This window comes from Emydura macquarii, unplaced genomic scaffold (genome assembly GCF_026122565.2).
Source record: "Emydura macquarii macquarii isolate MOO-44397 ecotype Brisbane River unplaced genomic scaffold, CSIRO-AGI_Emac_v2 contig_1551, whole genome shotgun sequence".
NCBI lineage: Eukaryota > Metazoa > Chordata > Testudines > Chelidae > Emydura > Emydura macquarii.
Window position 1 is genome coordinate 17,498,464 of NW_027131688.1, and position 19,832 is coordinate 17,518,295.

At 43.6% G+C, this 19,832-nt stretch overlaps 1 protein-coding gene across 3 annotated transcripts in view; it reads right to left on the reverse strand.

Annotated features, from left to right (window-relative positions):
• The window catches only part of CEP170B (centrosomal protein 170B), an 81,117-nt gene that overhangs the window by 33,801 nt on the left and 27,484 nt on the right, over positions 1 to 19,832 (reverse strand). For 2 of the 3 annotated variants that reach the window (XM_067554956.1, XM_067554955.1), the window contains exons 1-4: positions 18,418 to 19,389; positions 16,872 to 17,010; positions 3,843 to 3,956; positions 2,486 to 2,962 (exon numbers count right to left, since the gene is read on the reverse strand). In XM_067554956.1, coding sequence (XP_067411057.1) covers positions 2,486 to 2,962; positions 3,843 to 3,956; positions 16,872 to 17,010; positions 18,418 to 18,468 — 781 coding nt within the window. In that variant the 5' untranslated portion in view covers positions 18,469 to 19,389. Of the gene's footprint in view, positions 1 to 2,485; positions 2,963 to 3,842; positions 3,957 to 16,871; positions 17,011 to 18,417; positions 19,390 to 19,832 lie in introns of those variants that run through there. The other variant, XM_067554957.1, reaches the window with a different exon arrangement.

Consider the following 19,832-nt stretch of genomic DNA (forward strand, 5'->3'; position numbering starts at 1 on the left):
TTCATCCTCCTTGCGAGGTTAACATGGTTATTTTAAGGAAGGTTGTTGCTTATTAAGCTCTGTTTTGCACCAATAGTAGTAACACTGTTCTGCATTCAAGCACCTTTTACTGCATAAGATTTAAAATCCCTCCCCCTCCCAATTTTACAAACAGGGAATCTGAGGCATCCAGGCTGTGGATGAGTTCCCCAAGACTTACAGCAAATCATCAGGAGAACTGGGAAAAGACTTCTGTGCTCTACACCATAATCATGTGTGGCAAGAAAAGATAGTAATTTAACATCATGCAACTGAAATGAAAACTGCACCTGTTTTGCAAATCCAAGTGGCCCAAGCACACAAGTAAAGCGCATCTCCAGTTAACCCTCAATCCCAGATGTAACTCTTCAAAGATCTCACTACCTCCTTCCTCAAGAAAAAGACTAAGCAAGTAAATGGATCTTGTATTGTCCCCTGAAGGTCAGCAAATTTGGTCTCTGTTGAATCGAGAAGAGCAGCTAATTTCCAAATTAAGGGCTGGGAACACCCTGCTCCAAATGTTAAAATCGTGGGGCTGTGAGAAAAAACTCCCTGAGTGATTTCAAATGTCGTGATAGCACGTGAGAGACTCTCTTCCCCCCTCAGGAGGTCAGGACACAAACCATAGAGTATTTACAGCCTGTTGGCAAGACACACAAATTGTTCCCAAAAGCAAAGCAAAGAAAGCAGCAGCCAGTGGTGTAAAATGTTCCTTGGGGCCAACAATGCTAATTAAGGAGGTGGCCAACTGGAGCTTCCAAGAGGTTTTTAAAGATAGCCCCACATAGGAACATGTTACACAGTAAACCAATCTGGAGGTCAAAAAGGCATGGATAAATGTTCCAAAATCCTCAGAGAGAATACACACAGATGGACAAAGTCTAGGTGTTTGATGAAAAGGAGACAATCGTGTGCATCATCCGCATATTGAAGCAACACATTATCTCACTCTCTCTGCAAACCCCATCTACTCCTTGAGCAAGGAGCCATGCACAGGGAGCTGTACAGAACACCATCCAGAAAAATCCTAGGGGCAGATGAGCATATGCCTGCCACCAGCCCCTGGGATTTCCCTGAAAAGAAAGAGCACTATATTTCAGTGCATTCCCATACACCACAGCCAAGGTTCACAGGCAAGTCAACAAAACCCAGAGTCTCAGAGCATGTCTACACTGCAGTGAGACACCGGCAGGTGGCCCGTGCCAGCTGACTCAGGCTAAGGGGCTGTTTAATTGCAGTGTAGACATTCAAACTCGGGCTGCAGCCTGAGCTCAGGGACCCTCCCACCTGGTGAGTCTGAGTCAGCTGGTACAGGCCAGCGACAGGTTTTTAACTGTAATGTAGACATCCCCTCGAAGACACCAGAGTTCCTTCGCTATACAACCTTCTCAAACACTACACAACACGGCAGATGATGCCAGTAGTAAGTGAGACTGTCAGCATCACAAGATGGTTTCTTGGACATGGGCCTAGCGACTTCTCCTTTGAGGGAAGCTGGTGTCTTGCCATCCCATCCCGGGCCATTCACCTCAGTGGTGCACCTCGGAGCACCGCTCCTTGACTTTGTCAGGCAGGAGGATTACAAACTGTAGCTCCTCCAGCACCTGCAGGGCCTCCAAGAACAGACTGATGGAAACTCAGAAGACATTGCCTTTTCCCAATTTGACAGTGAACTGGCCTGAGAGAGGCGGCTGTACTAGTTCAGGTCTAACAGATCTTGGGGCAAAGGCACAGATGGGTATTAGATGTCCAATTTCCAGAGACTGCCAATAGCAGCTATTTTGGGCCTTTGAAAATCTCCTCCTCCTTGTCTGCCAGAGATGACAGAAAACGCTTCACGGTGACAGACAGACCCTTCCCAACCTGGATTCCCCTGGAACAATGGGGGATTTCATGTAAATTTTGGTTAAGAAAAAGGAAAGAAACCTTTCCCACAGCCATGGCACAGGATTTCAATAACCTCTGTCCCCACTAATCAGACTCCACCCCTGGAGCTCTAGCCTCTATTCCATGCATTTCCACGGTCACAGGATTGTCACTGTCCACTGTATACCGAGGTAAAGGGAAATTAGCTACATTTGGCCTAGTTCTAGAAAAGCAAATGTTATTCCTGCCACCACAAGGGACCAAGAGAAGGGATTAACTAACTGTTAAACCTGTTTCCAATCTGCCTTAACAGCATGAAGAAAAACCCTATCCAAAGATTAGGGTTAGAGCATTCCACTGCCAGCATCACAAATGGCAGCAGTATCCAAGCAGTAGGGCCGTTCATCTGTTGCACTAGGCTTAGAAGTGTCGATAGCAATAATAAAAATGTATTTCACAGAGAAGTTCTTCTTACCCAGCGAACTTTGGGCTGAGACAAATGGGTACAATTTTACTTTGAAGGGCAAAATTATTTTTTCTACTTGTCCTGTACTTGGACGGCACCCACATGGAATAGCCAGCATGAAAAAAAGCAACTTACCTTTTAGTGTCCTCACATGAACTGGTAGATCACTCTTCGTACTATACACATCATCTCCTGGAGACTGCCTTCTCATCAAACTTGGGTCATTCTGAACCAGCCAATCGGCCACCTTGCTCTCTGCTGACATCATCTCTGCGTGACCAGCGTCCTTACTAAAGGGTTTTCTCTGTCTGAGTGAAAATTTAGTTACATGATCTTTTATCTTTATTTTGCCAGGGGTACAGTCATCAAATTCAATGGTAAAAGAGGCATGACTTTGAACAACAGGTGGCACCACTGCATCAACGTCCTTCGTTGGGATTTCATGGACCTGCGTTTCAGGAGATTTTGCCGGCTGTTGGAATTCTTTAGTTGGGATTTCAAAATAACTAGGTTCTCTTCTGAATGCATACAGAGACTGTTCCTGGGAATCTCTATAAGCAGGAACGTTACCATTGATCTCCCCTTCATGCTGGGATATCTCCTTTGTTCTTTCTACAAATACAAAAATATGGAAGAAAACACCTTACTGGCACCATACCAATGTTAGATTAAAAGTCTACACTACTACACATGGTAACGGTATAGTTCTTTTGTTCATATACCACCCTCATCACTGTAATATCTGAGAACCTCCTTAAGAAACATGACTAACATCTTATATGTGTACTTTGTTCTCTTTCTCATCCTCTGCCCAGAGGAAGAATTGTGTGTGCAGTGGAATATTTGTTTGGATAGGATTTTTTGTTTTGTTTTGTTTTGGGAGGTTGTTGGGTTGGTTCCCCTGAATTTGTATGTTGCTCTGTGTTTATGTTAGAGAAGGCAGGATGACAAAGTGCACCTTGAATATGAAGCTGAAGGTGGTGAGATTTGGGATGGTCCATAGATTACCTGTGGGACATCATTCCACAGTTAATAACTACAGTCAAGTTTATTTTTTACCGTAATTTCTTAGGCCCTGCTCCTGCATGGCCACCTCAGCCTCTACTTAACTATATACACACGAGTCATTTCCATGGGATTACCTGTGGATATGAAGCTAGGATTAGAGCTTGACTTCATAATGTATTAGTGTCCTCCATGGTAGTCAACAGAAATCAAGCAGGCCTGTTGGTGTGGTGTTCTTTGTATTTATTTATTTGGATTTAAAAGCATATATAAAGACAACTTCCGTTATTTATCATTTCACACATGGTCAAGTAAACACACATTATTATATTTCCTCTTATTCCAATTTTGTTTTAAACAAAAATATTATGATTGAATGTCAATTTGAAGCGTACAAGGAATGTTAGTCACTAGAATTCTGAAGCAAGGTGTTGTGCAGCAGGAAATAAAAAGCATCAGTTTTCCCCCGAAAGACCATCTCTGTTACCTGGATAATGTTCCTCTTGCCTTCTGTCCTCCTGCCTTTCTAGTTTGTTATTTGCATCATCTTCTCCCCACCACGAAGGTTGACCATAAAGGGGTGTGCGATACGCATTTGTCTCTGGGAAGGGAAAGCAAGAAGTTACGGTGATCACAATATCACTATGTGTTGGCTATCAGATTCATAAAGGCAACAGAGTACAATCTGCTAACAGGAAGGTGCAAGTGGACTGATGGATTCTCAATGGACTTTCTTCTACTCAAGCAATTTTCCAGCACTTCACTACAAAATATTGTTGGCTCCAGCTGTCACTGTTTCCTCCCACTTTAGTTTAGCCCCCAAATTCCGGTGGTGGGAGGAACAGGGGAAAAGAAAGGAGGAAAAAAGAAGGAAAGAGAAATTGCAATGAACATTGTCTGTTTTCTTTTGGATTTGAAGTATTCCCTGCTGTGCTGCAAACCCAGACGGTAGCATCCTGTTATCGCCTAGAAAACCAAGAATGACTCTACCACAATTCATTGTCCCAGCTGAACAAAATGCAAAAAAGCAAAACAAACATGAAAGGTGACATTTAAATTCTTCCAGGCTTTAATAACAGATACGGATGTCTTAATGGAGGATTTTTACTTTAGCAATGTCCCTTTAAACTAACAGGTTCCAATCCTGCAGTTCTACTGGAAGCAAGACTCCAGGCAAAAATCATGGGTACTTTGTCTATGACAAACTGCAGGAGTAGGCTCAAAGTGGAAATACAAAGTAGTAAACGAAAAGAGAGGTATAAATCAGAGAAGGTCTGCAGGAAAGGCCAAATCATGGTCACAATCCTGCTGGCAATCTCTTAGGGTGATTCTTCACTGCAGAGAGAAGCGAGCTGCATTCTAGTTACTTCTCTTGCATTGGTCCAGCATGAGTGAGAGCGGCCACATTGTGAAATGACATTCAAACCGCTGCAATGCCCAGAATCTACACTGGTGCTGCGCACACTCACGTGCAACACTAAGACCTCCAGGGCACATCTCAAGGCTCCGAGGGCTGGGATAAACTGAGCCTCATTATAAATCATTTCTCAGTATCTTATGGGAGAACTCCTCTCCTCGCTGGGCACATGGGTGGAAGTGGTGTTAGCTTTGCAACTCTTTACGTTAAACCAATTTTGGCTGGGCATGCTCCAGATTTCTGTCAGCGGCCTTCATTCCAACCCATGGCAAGCATGGATCGTACCCTGAGCAATAAGCACTGCCGAACGCTGGCACGGATCCGAACCCCACAACTCTCATATTGGAAAAAGGAGGCTGATACAGCACAGGGGTGGAAATAAATCCTTCCCCTCATTACTTCCCCAAGACTGGAGAGAACCAGTGGGTCCTCTGTGCGGCCACCATGCTATCTTCAGTCCACAAAGCCACAGAAAGTCACACTGCTTGCCAAATGCATCTCAGACTCATTATGGGCTGAGCATACTATACATCCAATTTCATTCCCTTACTCACCTCCAATGAAAAGCTAGATTGGCACAGATGAATTACAGAAGATGACTCTCAGGTTGATACACAAGGATGAATTTCAGTTTGATACTTAAATATTGTCATGAGTAAATTTGCACAACCCTGTTACGAGTCTGCAGAAGGGTTAATTGTTTATATAATCAGGGATCAGGGCCCCAGTGCACTGGCCATCTACCCCTCCACCTCACCACACCCTCACACAAAAGAGAGAGATGGTCCTTGCCCCAAAGATTGAACAAAACCTAGAGTTGCTAGACAACACCATGTAACCCATAGGGTACAAAGTACAACGCACACAACTCATACAGTTGCTTGGTAGCCACTTAGCTTGATCCTACAGTGACCTCTACTCAGGCAGATTTCTCCTGTGTCTGGATTCAATGGAGCACCATGTGGTAGGGATTCGCTCAATGTAGGGCTAGGATTTGTCATGAGAAAATGATGGCTAATGTAACTGATCAACATTTTTCATTCAAAACCACTGCCCCCATGAAATCTGGCCACACTTTGGGGAAAAACCCAACCATTTGCAAAAACATAATTAGACTTTCTAGAAATGGTCCCTATTTCCTGCCCCCCAAGGGAAATGGTTACCATTTATTTATTAAATCACTCGTTTTCTGGGAAGTGTCTTTGAATTGCCAGTTTTGATTAGTCAGCTGAGTCACATGGTGCGAGCTCTCCACTAAAGTTAATTGAGATCAGGGTCCTAAGATGGGTCCTAGGTATTCAGGGCATTTCTTCACATGTTTGAAAAACGCTTAGCTGATCCTGACTAGGGCCTCCGGATGCTACGGTAATGTAAAGAGTAAAGATTATACCCCCAGCTTGCCTGAGACACGGTTTTTATTGTTTATTTAAAGAGGCAAATAAAAAAAACTTCCATTTATCATTATCAGCACGGCGAGGGACCAAGAGAAGATTGGGCTACCAAATGTTCATAGCAATTTTGCAAGGATGGATATCTGTACTCTTGAGCCACTCATACCTATGCATTAGATGCCTCTAGCAATGGCAGCTATCAGCATGTCCATTATTGGACAGGTTTCAAATCCTGACGTCTTCTGTGGCATCATATTTAAGCTACCGCTGCCCAGACAGCAGTTACTTCACTTATGCTTTAAAACCACACGCTGAGCTGCTTGAAAGGCATCGTCAAATTGCCCCTGCACTGATCCATCCTGCCAGTTTAGTGTAGAAAGGGTGGAAAGTAGTTCTTATTGCTACGGGGGCTATAGGATATACAGTAAAAAAGTACATCTGAAGGAAGAGTTAAAACCCCCCACAAACTGAACAACCACCACTTGGAGTATTTGAGAAGAAATCAGATTGGGAAACTGATAAATCTAGAAAGTTGGCTTTGAAAATGACAGTCCAAACACAGTAATTTTGTTTTAAAAATACAGCATTTACTGACCACAGGCCCTTCCCAAGGACTTTTCTTCATGTTTGGAAATTATAAACACAATTGCCTCTCCTGGGGTGACAGATCATGTGGGGTTGAAAACATTTTCTGTACTTTCTGCCCACCGTGTTTAAAAGAAAACTACATTCACATTGCTCCTGTGGCCTTTGAAAGGTCAAAGGAAGAAGATTTCTCACTATGAATACATTGTAATTGCTAAGTGATAGGTATCACAAACGGAGACTGGAAAACCACTTTAAAAAGGAGTAAGAACTGATCAAAACCTTTGCCTATCTTCTGTTCTCTGGTCACCCATTCAATTTCCCTATAGAGACCAACCTAGCATCTTCCCTCCACCCCAAGACTTGCTACTAGACTAGACTCATGGCTTATTCCAAGCCCATCAAGTTTCCACCCTACTGTTGAGGGTCCTAAAGGAATCTCTTCCTGCTATGGAATCCCAATCTCTGATGTGCAACGCACTCTACGATGCCTAGACTAAGGGCATGTCTTCACTACCGTGCTAAATTGGAGGTGTTGCCATTGATGCGGCAGCATCAATTTAGCAGGTATGGTGAAGATGCGCTACGTCGATGGGAAAGTGCTCTCCTGTCGATGTCTGTAATCCACCTCAATGAGAGGTGGAAGCTATGTCGAGGGGAGAGCATCTCCCATCAACATAACGTAGCGTGGACACCGCTGCATGTCTATCTAAGGCACATCGACTTAAGTTACATTAAGGTACTAGTGTATCTTAGATTGACTTAGGGAGGTAGTGAAGACGTGCCGTTAGAGAACATAGATTTCAGTGGCTGTGGCCAAGCAATGGGGGACAGCAGAGACTTCAGAACTGCTAGGATTAGAGCCAATGGTTCAGATGCTTATAGAATGGCCAGGGAGAGGGAAAGAGAGCGTCTGGGGAAGAGACCCAAAGCGTGAATAAGCATCTGAAATTTTGGAGGTTTGCCCGTTACTAATTACAATAGACATGTTGGAGTCCATTACAATTGTTTTAAGTTACTGGCTGAATAATCATAAGAGTATTAATTAGCAAACAGAAATCTGTTTACAGCCTCACACCAAGCTCCCAAACTGCCAGCGCTACTGACGGTAGTGGTTTCCAAACAAGATGGTTGCTACCCTTGGAGGGCTCCACAAAGTCAGCTGTGCTTACAAACGGTGTTTTACATTTCACAGTTAAACCAGACTCGAAGTGCATCGCACTCTATTCGCGTTCATTTAGTTGGTCAGAGCAAAAGGTTTTGCGGAGATTTCCTTTTTCATTTCATTTTTAAAAGATAACTGATTACTGCACCAACCTCTACAGGCCACCATGTTGGCTCTGTTCATCCGGCAGCTTACACCACTGCATAATCTTTGGCCGCCATTTTCACAAAGCTACAGAAGGGACTCCCTGTCCAAGCCTTGCAACCTGATGGGACCCAACGACAAGTGTTGGGGTTGGGTTTGAAAACAATCCAACCCCCTCAGACTCGGGTCGACCCATCGCTGAACACCATCTCCTGCCTGTGGGGTCGGCCCGGCAGTATGCCCTGCTCTTGTCAGCTGCCAGCACCTCACTGTGCTGTGTGCGCACTGCAGAGTGAGAGGCACTTTGAGTCATCTGTACACACATTCCACAGCGAACACACCACGCAATGAGGCGGCGGTGGCCAACAGGAGCAGGGCATGCAGCCACCACTGTGCAGACACCATAGGCAGGAGGCAGCTGGAGACCAAGCCCCCACCAGACCAAGCCCCAAGGACGAGGCGGTGGCACTGGCACAGGTTCTGGAGGAAGCATCGGGTAGGTTCTGAGCTCAACACTCAAGGGTCGGGTGCAGGTTGGCTTTACACAACTCTGTTTCGGGTCCAGGTCAGCTTTTAAAATTCGACATGCGCAGATCTCCCTCCATGTAACTTTCAAAAAGGAACAAAAGGCAGCATCAGCACATAGCAATCTAAAGCTTCTTTAGTCAGGGAGGAAAGAAGATCCTAGATCTAGAATGGAAAGTTTACTTCAGTCAAACATTTTTGTTGAAGAAGTGTGGTACTATTAAGTGTGTGGCGTGTCGCCTCTCACTTAAATCCGTTTCTGTACCAGATGACTGGAGGATAGCTAATCTGACACCAATTTTTAAAAAAAGGCTCCAGAGGCAATCCTGGCAATTATAAGCCGGTAAACCTAACTTCAGTACCAGACAAACTGGGTGAAACTAATAAAGAACAGAATTATTGGACACTTGGATGAACACAATATGTTGGTAAAGATAACACGGCTTTTGTAAAGAGAAACCATGTCTCACCAATCTACTAGAATTCTTTGAGGGGGCCAACAAACATGTGGACAAGGGTGATCCAGTGGATATAGAGTACTTGGAGTTTCAGAAAGCCTTTGACAAGGTTCCTCACCAAAGACTCTTAAGCAAACTAAGCAATCATGGAATAAGAGGGAAGATCCTCTCCTGGATCAATAACTGGTTAAAAGTCAGGAAACAAAAGGGTACGAATGAAGGGTCAAATTTCAGAATGGAGAGAGGTAAATAGTGATGTCCTCCAGACGTCCTCCAGTGCTGTTCAACATAAATGATCTGGAAAAGAGATAAATTGTGAGGTGGCAAAATTTGCAGATGATACAAAATTACTCAAGATAGTTAAGTCCAAAGCAGACTGCGAGGAGTTACATGGGAATCTCTCAAAACTGGATGACTGGGTAACAAAAATGGCAGATGAAATTCAATATTGATAAATGCAAAGTAATGCACATGGGAAAACATAATCCCAACTATACATAGAAAATGGTGAGATCAAAATTACCTGTTGGCACCCAAAAAAGAGATTTTGGAGTCATGGATAGTTCTCTGAAAACATCTGCTCAATGTGCAGCAGCAGTCAATGTTAGGAAGCATTAGGAAAGGAATAGACAATAAGACAAAAAAAATCATAACGCCACTATATAAAGCCATAGTACGTCCACACCTTGAACACTGCATGCAGTTCTGGTCACCCCATCTCAAAAAATACATATTATAATTGGGAAAGGCACAGAGAAGGGCAACAAAAATGATTAAGGGTATGGAACAGCTTCCATTTGAGGAGAGATTAAAAAGACTGGAACTTTTCAGTTTGAAAAAGAGACAACTAAGGAGGGATATGATAAAGGTCTATGAAATCATGACTGGTGTGGAGAAAGTGCATTAAAATGTTATTTACTCCTTCACATAACACAAGACCTTGGGGTCATCCAATGAAATTAATACGCAGCAGGTTTAAAACAAACACGTAACACACAGTCAAACTGTGGAACTTGTCACCAGGGAATGTTATGAAGACCAAAACTATAACGGCATTCAAAAAAGAATTAGGTAAGTTCATGGAGGCTAGGTCCATCAATGGCTATTAGTCAAGATGGTCAGGGATGCAACTTCTTTCTCTGGGTGTCCCTTAACCCCTGACTGCCAGAAGCTGGGAATGGGTGGCAGGGGATGGATCACTCAATGATTGACTGTTCTGTTCATTCCCTCTGAAGCACCTGGTCCTGGTCACTGTCAGAAGACAAGATACTGGGCTAGATGGACCATTGGTCTGATCCAGTATGGCCATTTTTATGGAACCGTGACAGAATGAAAACTGAAGAAGAAAAAAAACCAAAAACAAAAATTGACTAGCCAGATCCTCCGCCTCTCTTTCCAGCTGCTTTATGCTGCTCCAGCAGCCCTAGAGGGACAGCTGGGTATTCCCCTTGTGGAGGGGATCCATGGGTGACAAAGATGTCACAATACCCCAACGCAGGGAGCATATCAAAGTTGGAAGAGACATGGTCAGAGTGCACTGCTCGTGCTGGGCATTTCATCAAGCATTCATCAGAGCAGCCTAAAGCCTATTCTAACTTGCACCACCAGGACTGAAAGCCAAATAATACCCTCCACCTAGGGGGCACCAAACAGAGCTCAGAGTCTGCCCATGTGGTTTGTTAAAATATTAGGTTAACATTAAATATTGCAGGGAGGAGGGCGGGGGGTAAAAAATGTATTTTGGTGTCATTCTGCTGTCCCTGATTGTCCCAAGCAACGGTTCGCAACCTGGGGGGTGGGACCCCCTTGGGAGGGCTACCAAAGATTCCAGGGAGTCCATGAGGCTTCAGTAATATTGAGGTCATTTAGCCCCCCGAGTTCCATGCCGGGCGTAGCAGCCTCGAACTCCGCATCGTCTGGAGTGGAGGAGCAGCCCCCCCAAGGGAGCAGCGGCCCCAAGCTCAACTCCGGCCGAAGCGGAGAAGCAGTCACCCCAAACCCCGCACCCGGCTGGAGAGCAGCAGTCCCATGCCAGTAGGGGCCTGGAGCAGCCCTGGTCAACCTGCCAGAGCCTGCCTTCGTTATCCTCAGTCCATGAGGAATAGGAAGAGACGGGGCCACACGGGGCTTGCGGTGGCGGCTGCGCCATGGAAGGCTTAGCTTCTTACTCACGTAAGAGAAATGTATTATTATAATGATGTAATTTAGTGTTATTTTTATTATCATTATATGTGTTTATGGCCGGTGAGGGGGTGGGGTGAAGGAGCTCATGTTTTACCAAGCGTTAACTAGTTGGGCTTTCACTCAAAAGGTTGGGAACCCCTGATCCCAAGGATAAGGGAATAAATGACAACTTCATTCAACTCAACTTTTAGGAAGAATGCAAAGGGCACAGCTAGAAGGGGGATGAGAGTATTTCTCTTTTTATGTCTGACTAAAATATTTCAGGAACCATTAATTTGCCATCACATTTTAGCTTCTAAATTAAACCCTATTTTAAATAAACAATGATATCAAGTGACTGGAGCTTGCTAACTTTTCAACTCTAACTCAAAGGGATTATAAGGTTTTGCCCACCCTACTGATGCACACCAACCATCTTACATACAAATTGCCTAAAATCCACAGCTTTTCTGCTTTGTTTTCCTACAGCACAACCACAGGGCTGTTGGGAATGCACAGAAACATGGGAACCGCCCAAACTACTGGTGCCACGAGGAGCATAGCTGAAAAATAACTACTCAGTCATTTTAATCATATTATAGCCAGTCTGACTGATAGTAGCTCATTACAATCCCTCCCAACTTCGCGTCAATCTGTCCAGATGGTGCCAATTCATTCAAACATATTTCTTGGCTCATCAATTCCGGCAGACAGCCTGAAAACCATTCTTTTAGATGGCAGAACTGAGGTCAGCATGAGCATTCAGCTAAATAAATATTGACTTATTGGTGACAGTGTGATACAGAGAAGGCTACTGACACACGTGTTCTCTTCAGCATTTCACTCCTGTAATGGGGGGGAGGAGAGGTGATGGGCAGTCATTTAAAAAAAAAAAAAAAAAAAAAAAGAGCAAGCAATTTCAAGTAAGGCAATGTGGGTCAGGACCAAAAATGCAGTCCAGTTAATCAAGGAAAAGAGGAAACTGTGCAGTAATGCAGCCACTCTACCAGCTTCCTGGGAGCAAGTTTTCCCTTCAGCTTTGATCATGTCGGGGTTCCATTTCCTTTGATAATATAACTGATGGGGCTCCTGGTGGCCTCCTGGCTCAGCACCAAAGGCTGCTACTTACCCAGGAGCCCAAGTAAAGTTTAAATTACAAAAGAAAAGAGACAATAATGGTCAATCCCTTTGCTGACGAGAGCATAAGCACTTTTTGGAGCTTGCTTATAAGTGATTCACAGCAAAAGCATCAGAAATCTACACTGTCTCAATCAAGCCTTTTTGATTCATTATTAATAGCACAACTTCCATCTGCAGAAGATGTAGTACAGCAGGCTCATTAAGGAGTAGGCCTTGGGGGGAAAAAAAGACGATCCAGCTTTAACATTTTAAGTTAAGTAATTCCTAAAACCACTATCATTTTTTCTAATAATAGATTACAATTTAGCTGGAGAAAAATAAATCAAGAAAAAATCCTTGGCAGTTTTTAATCTGTAAGGCTTTTTTAAGTGGGAGTAAACCTATACCATGGTCTCATGTAATTGGGGAGAATATACATTAATATTGGAGGTTTTTGCATTGGAATGGACATGCTAATCTTATTTGTATCAATTAGTCAGTCTGTTGATGTGCTGTAGGTTCCTCCAAACAGGATCAGATGAGATACAGATAGCTGCATATCTAAGACAGTTGTTTCTCCTATCCTCTAATGCAGCTATTACCATGACCTCATGGTGAAAGTAGCCAAAGAGCTAAATCCACCACTACACAAGCAGCAACAGCTTCCACTGATTCAAATGTGAATTGCGCCTGCTTGCTCCGGTGATGAATTTGGCCCTAAGACTTGAAAGTTGCCCATTTCATTTACAGTATGCCAAAATTTAACTACCCAGAACTGTTAGAAGCAAGCACAGCAGCAAATCAGTTACACATGTTGTAGTTCCTCTTCCTCAATAGTAGGTTTTAACTTCTATCAATATTATTATTTGGATTATGGTAGTGCCTAGAGCCCTAGGAGATATCAGAGCCCCACTGTGCTAGGTGCTGGCCAAACATAGAGTAAGAGACAGCCAGTGCCTCAAAGAGCTCCCAGTCTAGACAGAGAAGACAGACACAAAGGAAGTATTATCCTCATTTTACATATGGGAAATGGAGGCCCAGGAAGTTCAAATGACTAGTCCAAGGAAGTCTGTGGCAGAGGCAGAAACTGAATCCAGATCTCCTGGGTCCCAATCCAGTGCCTCAAGCACAAGTCCTGTCCTCTCCAGCACACAGCAGAACAGTTAACCAATGGTCCCTTCTATGCAGACTATTTCACAGAATTTGAAAGAAATTAAAATCATGGCCCGGTTTATAAAGGTGTCAATTTCAAACGGGAGCTCTGGGCACTCCACACTTCTGAAAATCAGGCCATCCGTGTTTATTTTGATCTGCCAGCACTTTAAGGCTCAGGGCACGAAAGGCCTTTTAAAAAACCCACACCACACTGTTTTTAAGCTACAACAACACGTTCAAATAGCTACACTCCAATTGCAGGATGCTTATATACACATGACCGCTTTTAAGACCAGTCTATAATTATGCACAGAGACCACAGGAGTGGTCATGTCAGAAACTATCTATGGTCCATCTAGTTCAATATGCCACCCAGGATATTGGCCAATGGCAAGTGCTCCAGAGACTGTCTTAAAATCTGCATAATGCAAGGCAATTGTGCAACACTATACATGTAGGGAGTTATGTCTCCCTAATCCAGCCAGTAATCATCTTATCCCATAAAGCATGAGAACTAATACTGCTTATTTTTAACACTAGCTAGTCAAACTGTGGATGCTTTTCTTGTTCACAAGAATTTCTAATCCTCAATTAATTTAAGCTACTTGCTTCAATAACATCCTGTAGAAGCAAGCTCCAGTGGTTGATTATATGTTGCACTCTAAAGGCAACACACTTACACAAGCTACAAGGATTCTTTTTTTAATAGTATAAAGATTTATCGGGTATTATGGGAAAGCACAATTCTTTCCGATTCATCATTTTCAATATCATTGCCCCATTCCTAACCAGCCCTACATTTTTTTAAACCTCCCCTTCTATAAAAGCACTGCCTCTCTGCTCCTTTTCCTCCCATTGGAACTGTAATATGGGTTTTTAAAGGCCATTGTCACCACAGACCTTGCTTTAATTTGCTAGATGCAAATCACTAAATACCTACAGGCTTAGCAAAATGGTTCTCTCTCCAAAGCCTCTTTTCCAGGGCCACTAAGTAAACGCGCTTGCTATAAAGATATTAATGGAATGAACATTATAATGATTTTAAGCCATCGCCAATCCTCAAAAACAAAACAAAAAATAAACCACAGAGTAAACCTGTGCGTCTAGCTGAAGACAAAGTGAAATGAATCATAACTGATGCAGACTAAGTATGATCTCTGCTAATTCATCTTCCAAAGGATTAAGGGCCTGATCCAAAGCCCAATAAGCTCTTCCTATTGACTTCAATGGGCTTTAGGTGAGGTCCATTGGGCCCCCTCCTGCAAAGTGCCAAGTGCCTCCTTCAAAATACTCAGCACCTTCAACTCCCATTTCCTTCAATGAGATTAGCCGCAGCTCAGCATTTTGCAGATGACACTCAACCGCTTGCCAGATTGGACACCGAGTTGTCAATTACATTAGAGGGAGCAGGCAACACAATCTTCAAAATTCACCCCTCCTAGGCCATCTGAATCGTTAAGCATTTGACTAAGTTTTGTACCTGCAAGTGAAAACTGAATATGGGTTAGCAAGAGTTACACACCAGGAAAATAGGTCACCATGCTTGAGATGTCACATTAGATGCTGTACATGCAGGTATTTCCAAATATCAACTGCCTAAATTACATGGGTTCAATCTGGGAAAAACACAAAAAAATAAAAAAATAACCCTGCATATTTTGCAAGGTGACAAGTGATAAAAAGAACAAAGGTAGGAAAGTGCCTGCATAATCTCTGAATGCTGCCAAGATGTCAGCCAGTAGGTGACAAATGTAAATTAATTACGTTTGGAGTTTACAAATTGGATATTTGCAACTTGTTTCAAGAATCTGGCTCATGTTATGCTACAGCTGGACAGTTTTCAGCAAGGCCAGGATTAAGTTCACCTCCTTTCACCCTCCTCTGTGTCACAGCTAATCACAGTCAAGCTCATCCCTCTAACTGAGCGCTGTGAATGACTCGCAAGGGAGCAAAGCAGAATGTGCCACATTTACTGTATTCACTACAAGTAAGAGTGACACATGGACACATGAAAAGCAACAGGGAAAAGGTTCCCAAGGTGCAGGGAATGAGTCAGGGAGCAGAAACACATGTGTGCTTTCACATAAAGCAGGAGAGAAGAAGAAGGGAAAATACAGAAGAGAGATGCTATGTTGCTTTAATACACTCTCCCAGCTTAGTGGGATTTTCACAAGCACAACACACAATATATTGGCGATTAAGGTCACATTCAGTCCAGACAGAACTAGTGATGGGAAACCTTGACACATTCACCCAAGTATCTAAATAGTCAAATGCTTCTACAAAGTTTTTGTACCAAATCCACATATCCCTCTCATCCCTCTCCTGCAATCCAGACCCAGACTTCCCTCCCTTAACCACATGACGCTCCCCCAAGTTCTTTTCCCTCTTGCCTACTACCTCTCCTTCCTTTGATGGTCTACAGGGCCCACTCAGTCTGACTGACAGCCTCTCAGCGAGGCCACAGGTTATTGCTTATTGCAACTTTCCTGGCACTTTGGTGCTTCTAGAAGGCATGGCAGGCAACCAGCCTGCAGAGTGCATTTAAGCTGACCTTTGCTCATCTCACATCTCTGAAGCTCCAAAGGTAAGCAATGCACTTTGGGCACAACTAGAGGAGAAGCATCATGATTCTGAGGAGTCTGAAGTAAGTTAAGAGAGGCTGCTACGTCTGTTAAGAGCACAGTTCCTCAAAGGTGTGGCGTAGGGAAGAAACAAGAGATATCCTGGTCGGAATTAGACTGGGGGAGGAAGAACACAGAGTTGAGGTGGGGAGGAATGACAGACAAAGGGAGTGAGGGAGAAGGTATTGGAAGGGGCACAGCCAAACTGAAAAGGTTCACAACGGTCCTGATTTTGCCTGAAGCACTCCATCCATCCCAAAATACACCAGAGTTCAATTCCCCATCACGTTAGGAAATGCGGTTACTTAAAGACCACGAAGGATTTTTGCAGTGAATTCAGTGCTGCCGACATCCCGTGCACTTTGGCAGCCATCCACGAAGCCTTGCATTTTCCAAGCTGAGTCACTGGCACCATTCTTGTGCCAATTCAAGGAAGAAATTAAAAATAAATCAGACAGGTGCCAAGAATTAGCCAGATCTGCTCTGCCCACATCCCCCCTGCAAACTGGACCACTCAAAAATACCACTGCAATAGCAGAGCTCTCTTGTAATGTCAGACTGGTAAATTTCTTCTGAAGACTGCATGAGTGAAAGCAAGGCTCCTTGTTTGAAACAAGCCTACTTAAATTAGAAGTTTAGAAAGAGGACATCTGTAATTGCTTCTAAAAGTATCCTATATTACTGTAGTTCTATCCTGAATAAGGAAAGAAATCAAGACGCATTGTAAGTGGCTGTTTTGCACCTCGACTAACTGGTTTCTGAGCAAATACCTGTAATTGCTTTCCTCTCTCCTTTCTCCAGTTTTGCTTGCGGGGATTCAGTATAACCACCATGTTCCACCGGCTGCTCCACCCTTTTCATCACCGTGCCCTTGAAACTCATCTGCAGTTGGCTAGTATACTTTTCATGCTGCAGACACATAAGCAAAAACATGTACAAGGCTTCGTGGTGCTTTACAACAGGCAATGAAAAGAGACAACTATCTCCCCATGTGATCAGATAAGAACAAATATTGTGGTTGTGCCCTGAAACAAGAAGAAAATACATGCCTAAACAAAGGCTGTGGAGTAATATAAATGCCAGCTGAGAAGCTTTCAAATACCTAATTTAGAAGGATATTAAGTGACAAGGTCATTGCAACTGAGCTCCATCTCATTAGGAGACGTATTAAAAAATAAACTAAGAACAATTAGAATGAATGCTCCTTCCATTCAGGATTCAAATACTGAACCTCCTCACCATCCTTTAGTCTCACAACAGCATGATGAATTCTTCCAAAACATCCTTTTATCTACCTTACCTTAAGATTTCAGTGGCACCACAACATATTTGATCATTAATTGTCTCATATCTGGACAGAAGGGTCAGATAGCTATTTTACATTCAATCAGGTTCCCCGTAAAGCTAGGCAGTGTTCAATGATCTACTCAGAACCAGATCTACTTAACAGGGTGTTTCCATAAAAATCAGGTTTGAGGAAGTTCAGTGAATGATTCACCCAATCCTACCCTCCTACACAAGTAGACCCAGGATATGAGACTATAATTGTCAATTGAAGGTTGACATTTGGTATTGGTATTTCTTGTTCTAAACTGCTGGGCAGCGTTGCTGTGAGCTGTGAAACAACTATGGCATTCCACCCCAGAGGTGACTGCCTGACTGTCATGGGTGAAGTGAGTCTGCTACGTTTTGTATCTGATCCTGCAGCTCATGCTCATGGGAGCCATTTCACTGAAGTAACTGAAACTGCTCTGTAAGGAAAAACATGAGGAAAACTGGGATCTCTGGAGAGAAAAGATGCTATTAAAATTGAGACTGTTACTGAGAGTAAACTGAGCAAACATTGGCCCGTTGGAGGAAGCATTAAGGAGCTGGCATAAGACTCACAGAAAGGTATATACACCCTCCATTTCTAGGAGGACATTGATTTCCTGCTGAAGCAAAGTTTAGCACGCTGGGAGTTCATCTCTATACACTGAAGTGTCAGTGCCCTTTGTTTAACTGGCAGTCATGAAATCATGAATCATTTCAGTTAGATGCTAGTGTTGGGATAGGAGAGAATAGACGTGACTAGCTAGGAGATCCATTCCTCAAGGTGAGGTCTTCCCAAGCACATACTGATGGGAAACCTTGAGTTGTGGTCGTTTCCACACTGTATTGTCGAAGTGTATAAGAGCTTCAAGCTATATGGCTGTCACTGGGGCACTGAAAAATGTAGACCGTTGTTTATGAACACACTGCAGGGTTTCGCTGTTTAATGCTGTCTTCGCTTCACAGGTACCAGTATCTCCATTCAAAAATAACACATGTGCTTACCTTTAATGCTTCCTCTGGCACTTTGTGTTGAATTTGTTCCAAGACATACATGTTAGAATGTACAGCGCTTGTTAAGGAAGCAGAGAAGGAATCAAATACACAGTGATACTGTAAATGAAACAGATGTGATTATACAAGTTGAATAGCCTAGAAGGAAAAAATAGATGAAAAACCTGAAAGTAGTTGTCATTCTACCAGAACTAACCATCCAATATAACTATTGCCTTAAACCAACACTGCCTATTTTGCAATATATGTCTCGACTCCTATTGGCTACATTGAGCCTTTAGGCAGAGGACTGAGTGGCACATAGCTGGACTGGTACAGAAGGAGCTGTGGGAAGGAATTCAGAGCCATGACTGTCCACTCCCTGCTTCTCCTTACCCAGCTGTTAGCTACACAGCTCCTGCCCTTCCCCCTCAGTGCCCACTCATGACTGGAATAGTCCCCAGGGGGTTGCGCAAGGGAATGGAAGGGTATCTTTAGTTCCCTGCACAGCCACATAAGGCACAACCCTATTCTGCATTAACAAGGTTTTGGTCGCTATAGCTTCTTGTGTGGAGAGTAACTCAGAGGGCGAGATGCTATAGCCTCTCTAAATAGGGACCATATTCGTGTGTGTGGGCCTAGACAATTACCTCCACGGATGCCGCACAGAAAGTGAATAAAGGAAGCGTTCAGCAATGTTGTCAGAAGTAGCCCCCTTAAAATTACACAGAGCAGAGGGGGATAAAAAACAGGATGGGAAATGTTAAACTAAAAATAGACCAAGTGACATGAGCGTAGCTGGGAAGGCTCACCAGCCCGCGAGTGCCACTCTCAGTGGAAAAACTGCTGCAGGGTCTTATGCAAGAGAGCTCAGCTGACTCAGAACATAAGAAAGATGCTGCCATCAGTATAGGGCTGAACAAGAGAGGCCCAGAAAGCACTCTTGAAAATGTCATTTCCATGGCAAAGGATGGGCAGAAAATTAATTTGGTGCAGGCTGCACTTAATGACTGATCCTGCAACCCTCCCTCTCCTAAGTCTTCCCGTTCAGGGGCAACATAAAGAGGCTTCGTCACTTGCAATATTTCATTTCAGTAGGAATGTTCATGAGTAACAGCTGCAGGATCGGGCCCCTTGACCACGACGGACAACGCCCAGAGTTACTGGAAAAGTTTAGCTCTGTATCACAGTCATTAAAATTGACCTGCACTCTGGCCATTGGCTTAACGCCTTGGAGGTATTCGAGTTTACAGCCGTCTTCTTCAGGTTTCTGTAGAGATCAAATCAGAGGTCCCAAGAGAAGACAGTGATGTATTATTAATAATATACCAACATATTATCCACAGAGGCCACGATTCAGCGAGGCACTTGAACATATGTCTTGCCTTAAGTACGCAAGTAGTCCCACTGATGTCACTAGCACGCTC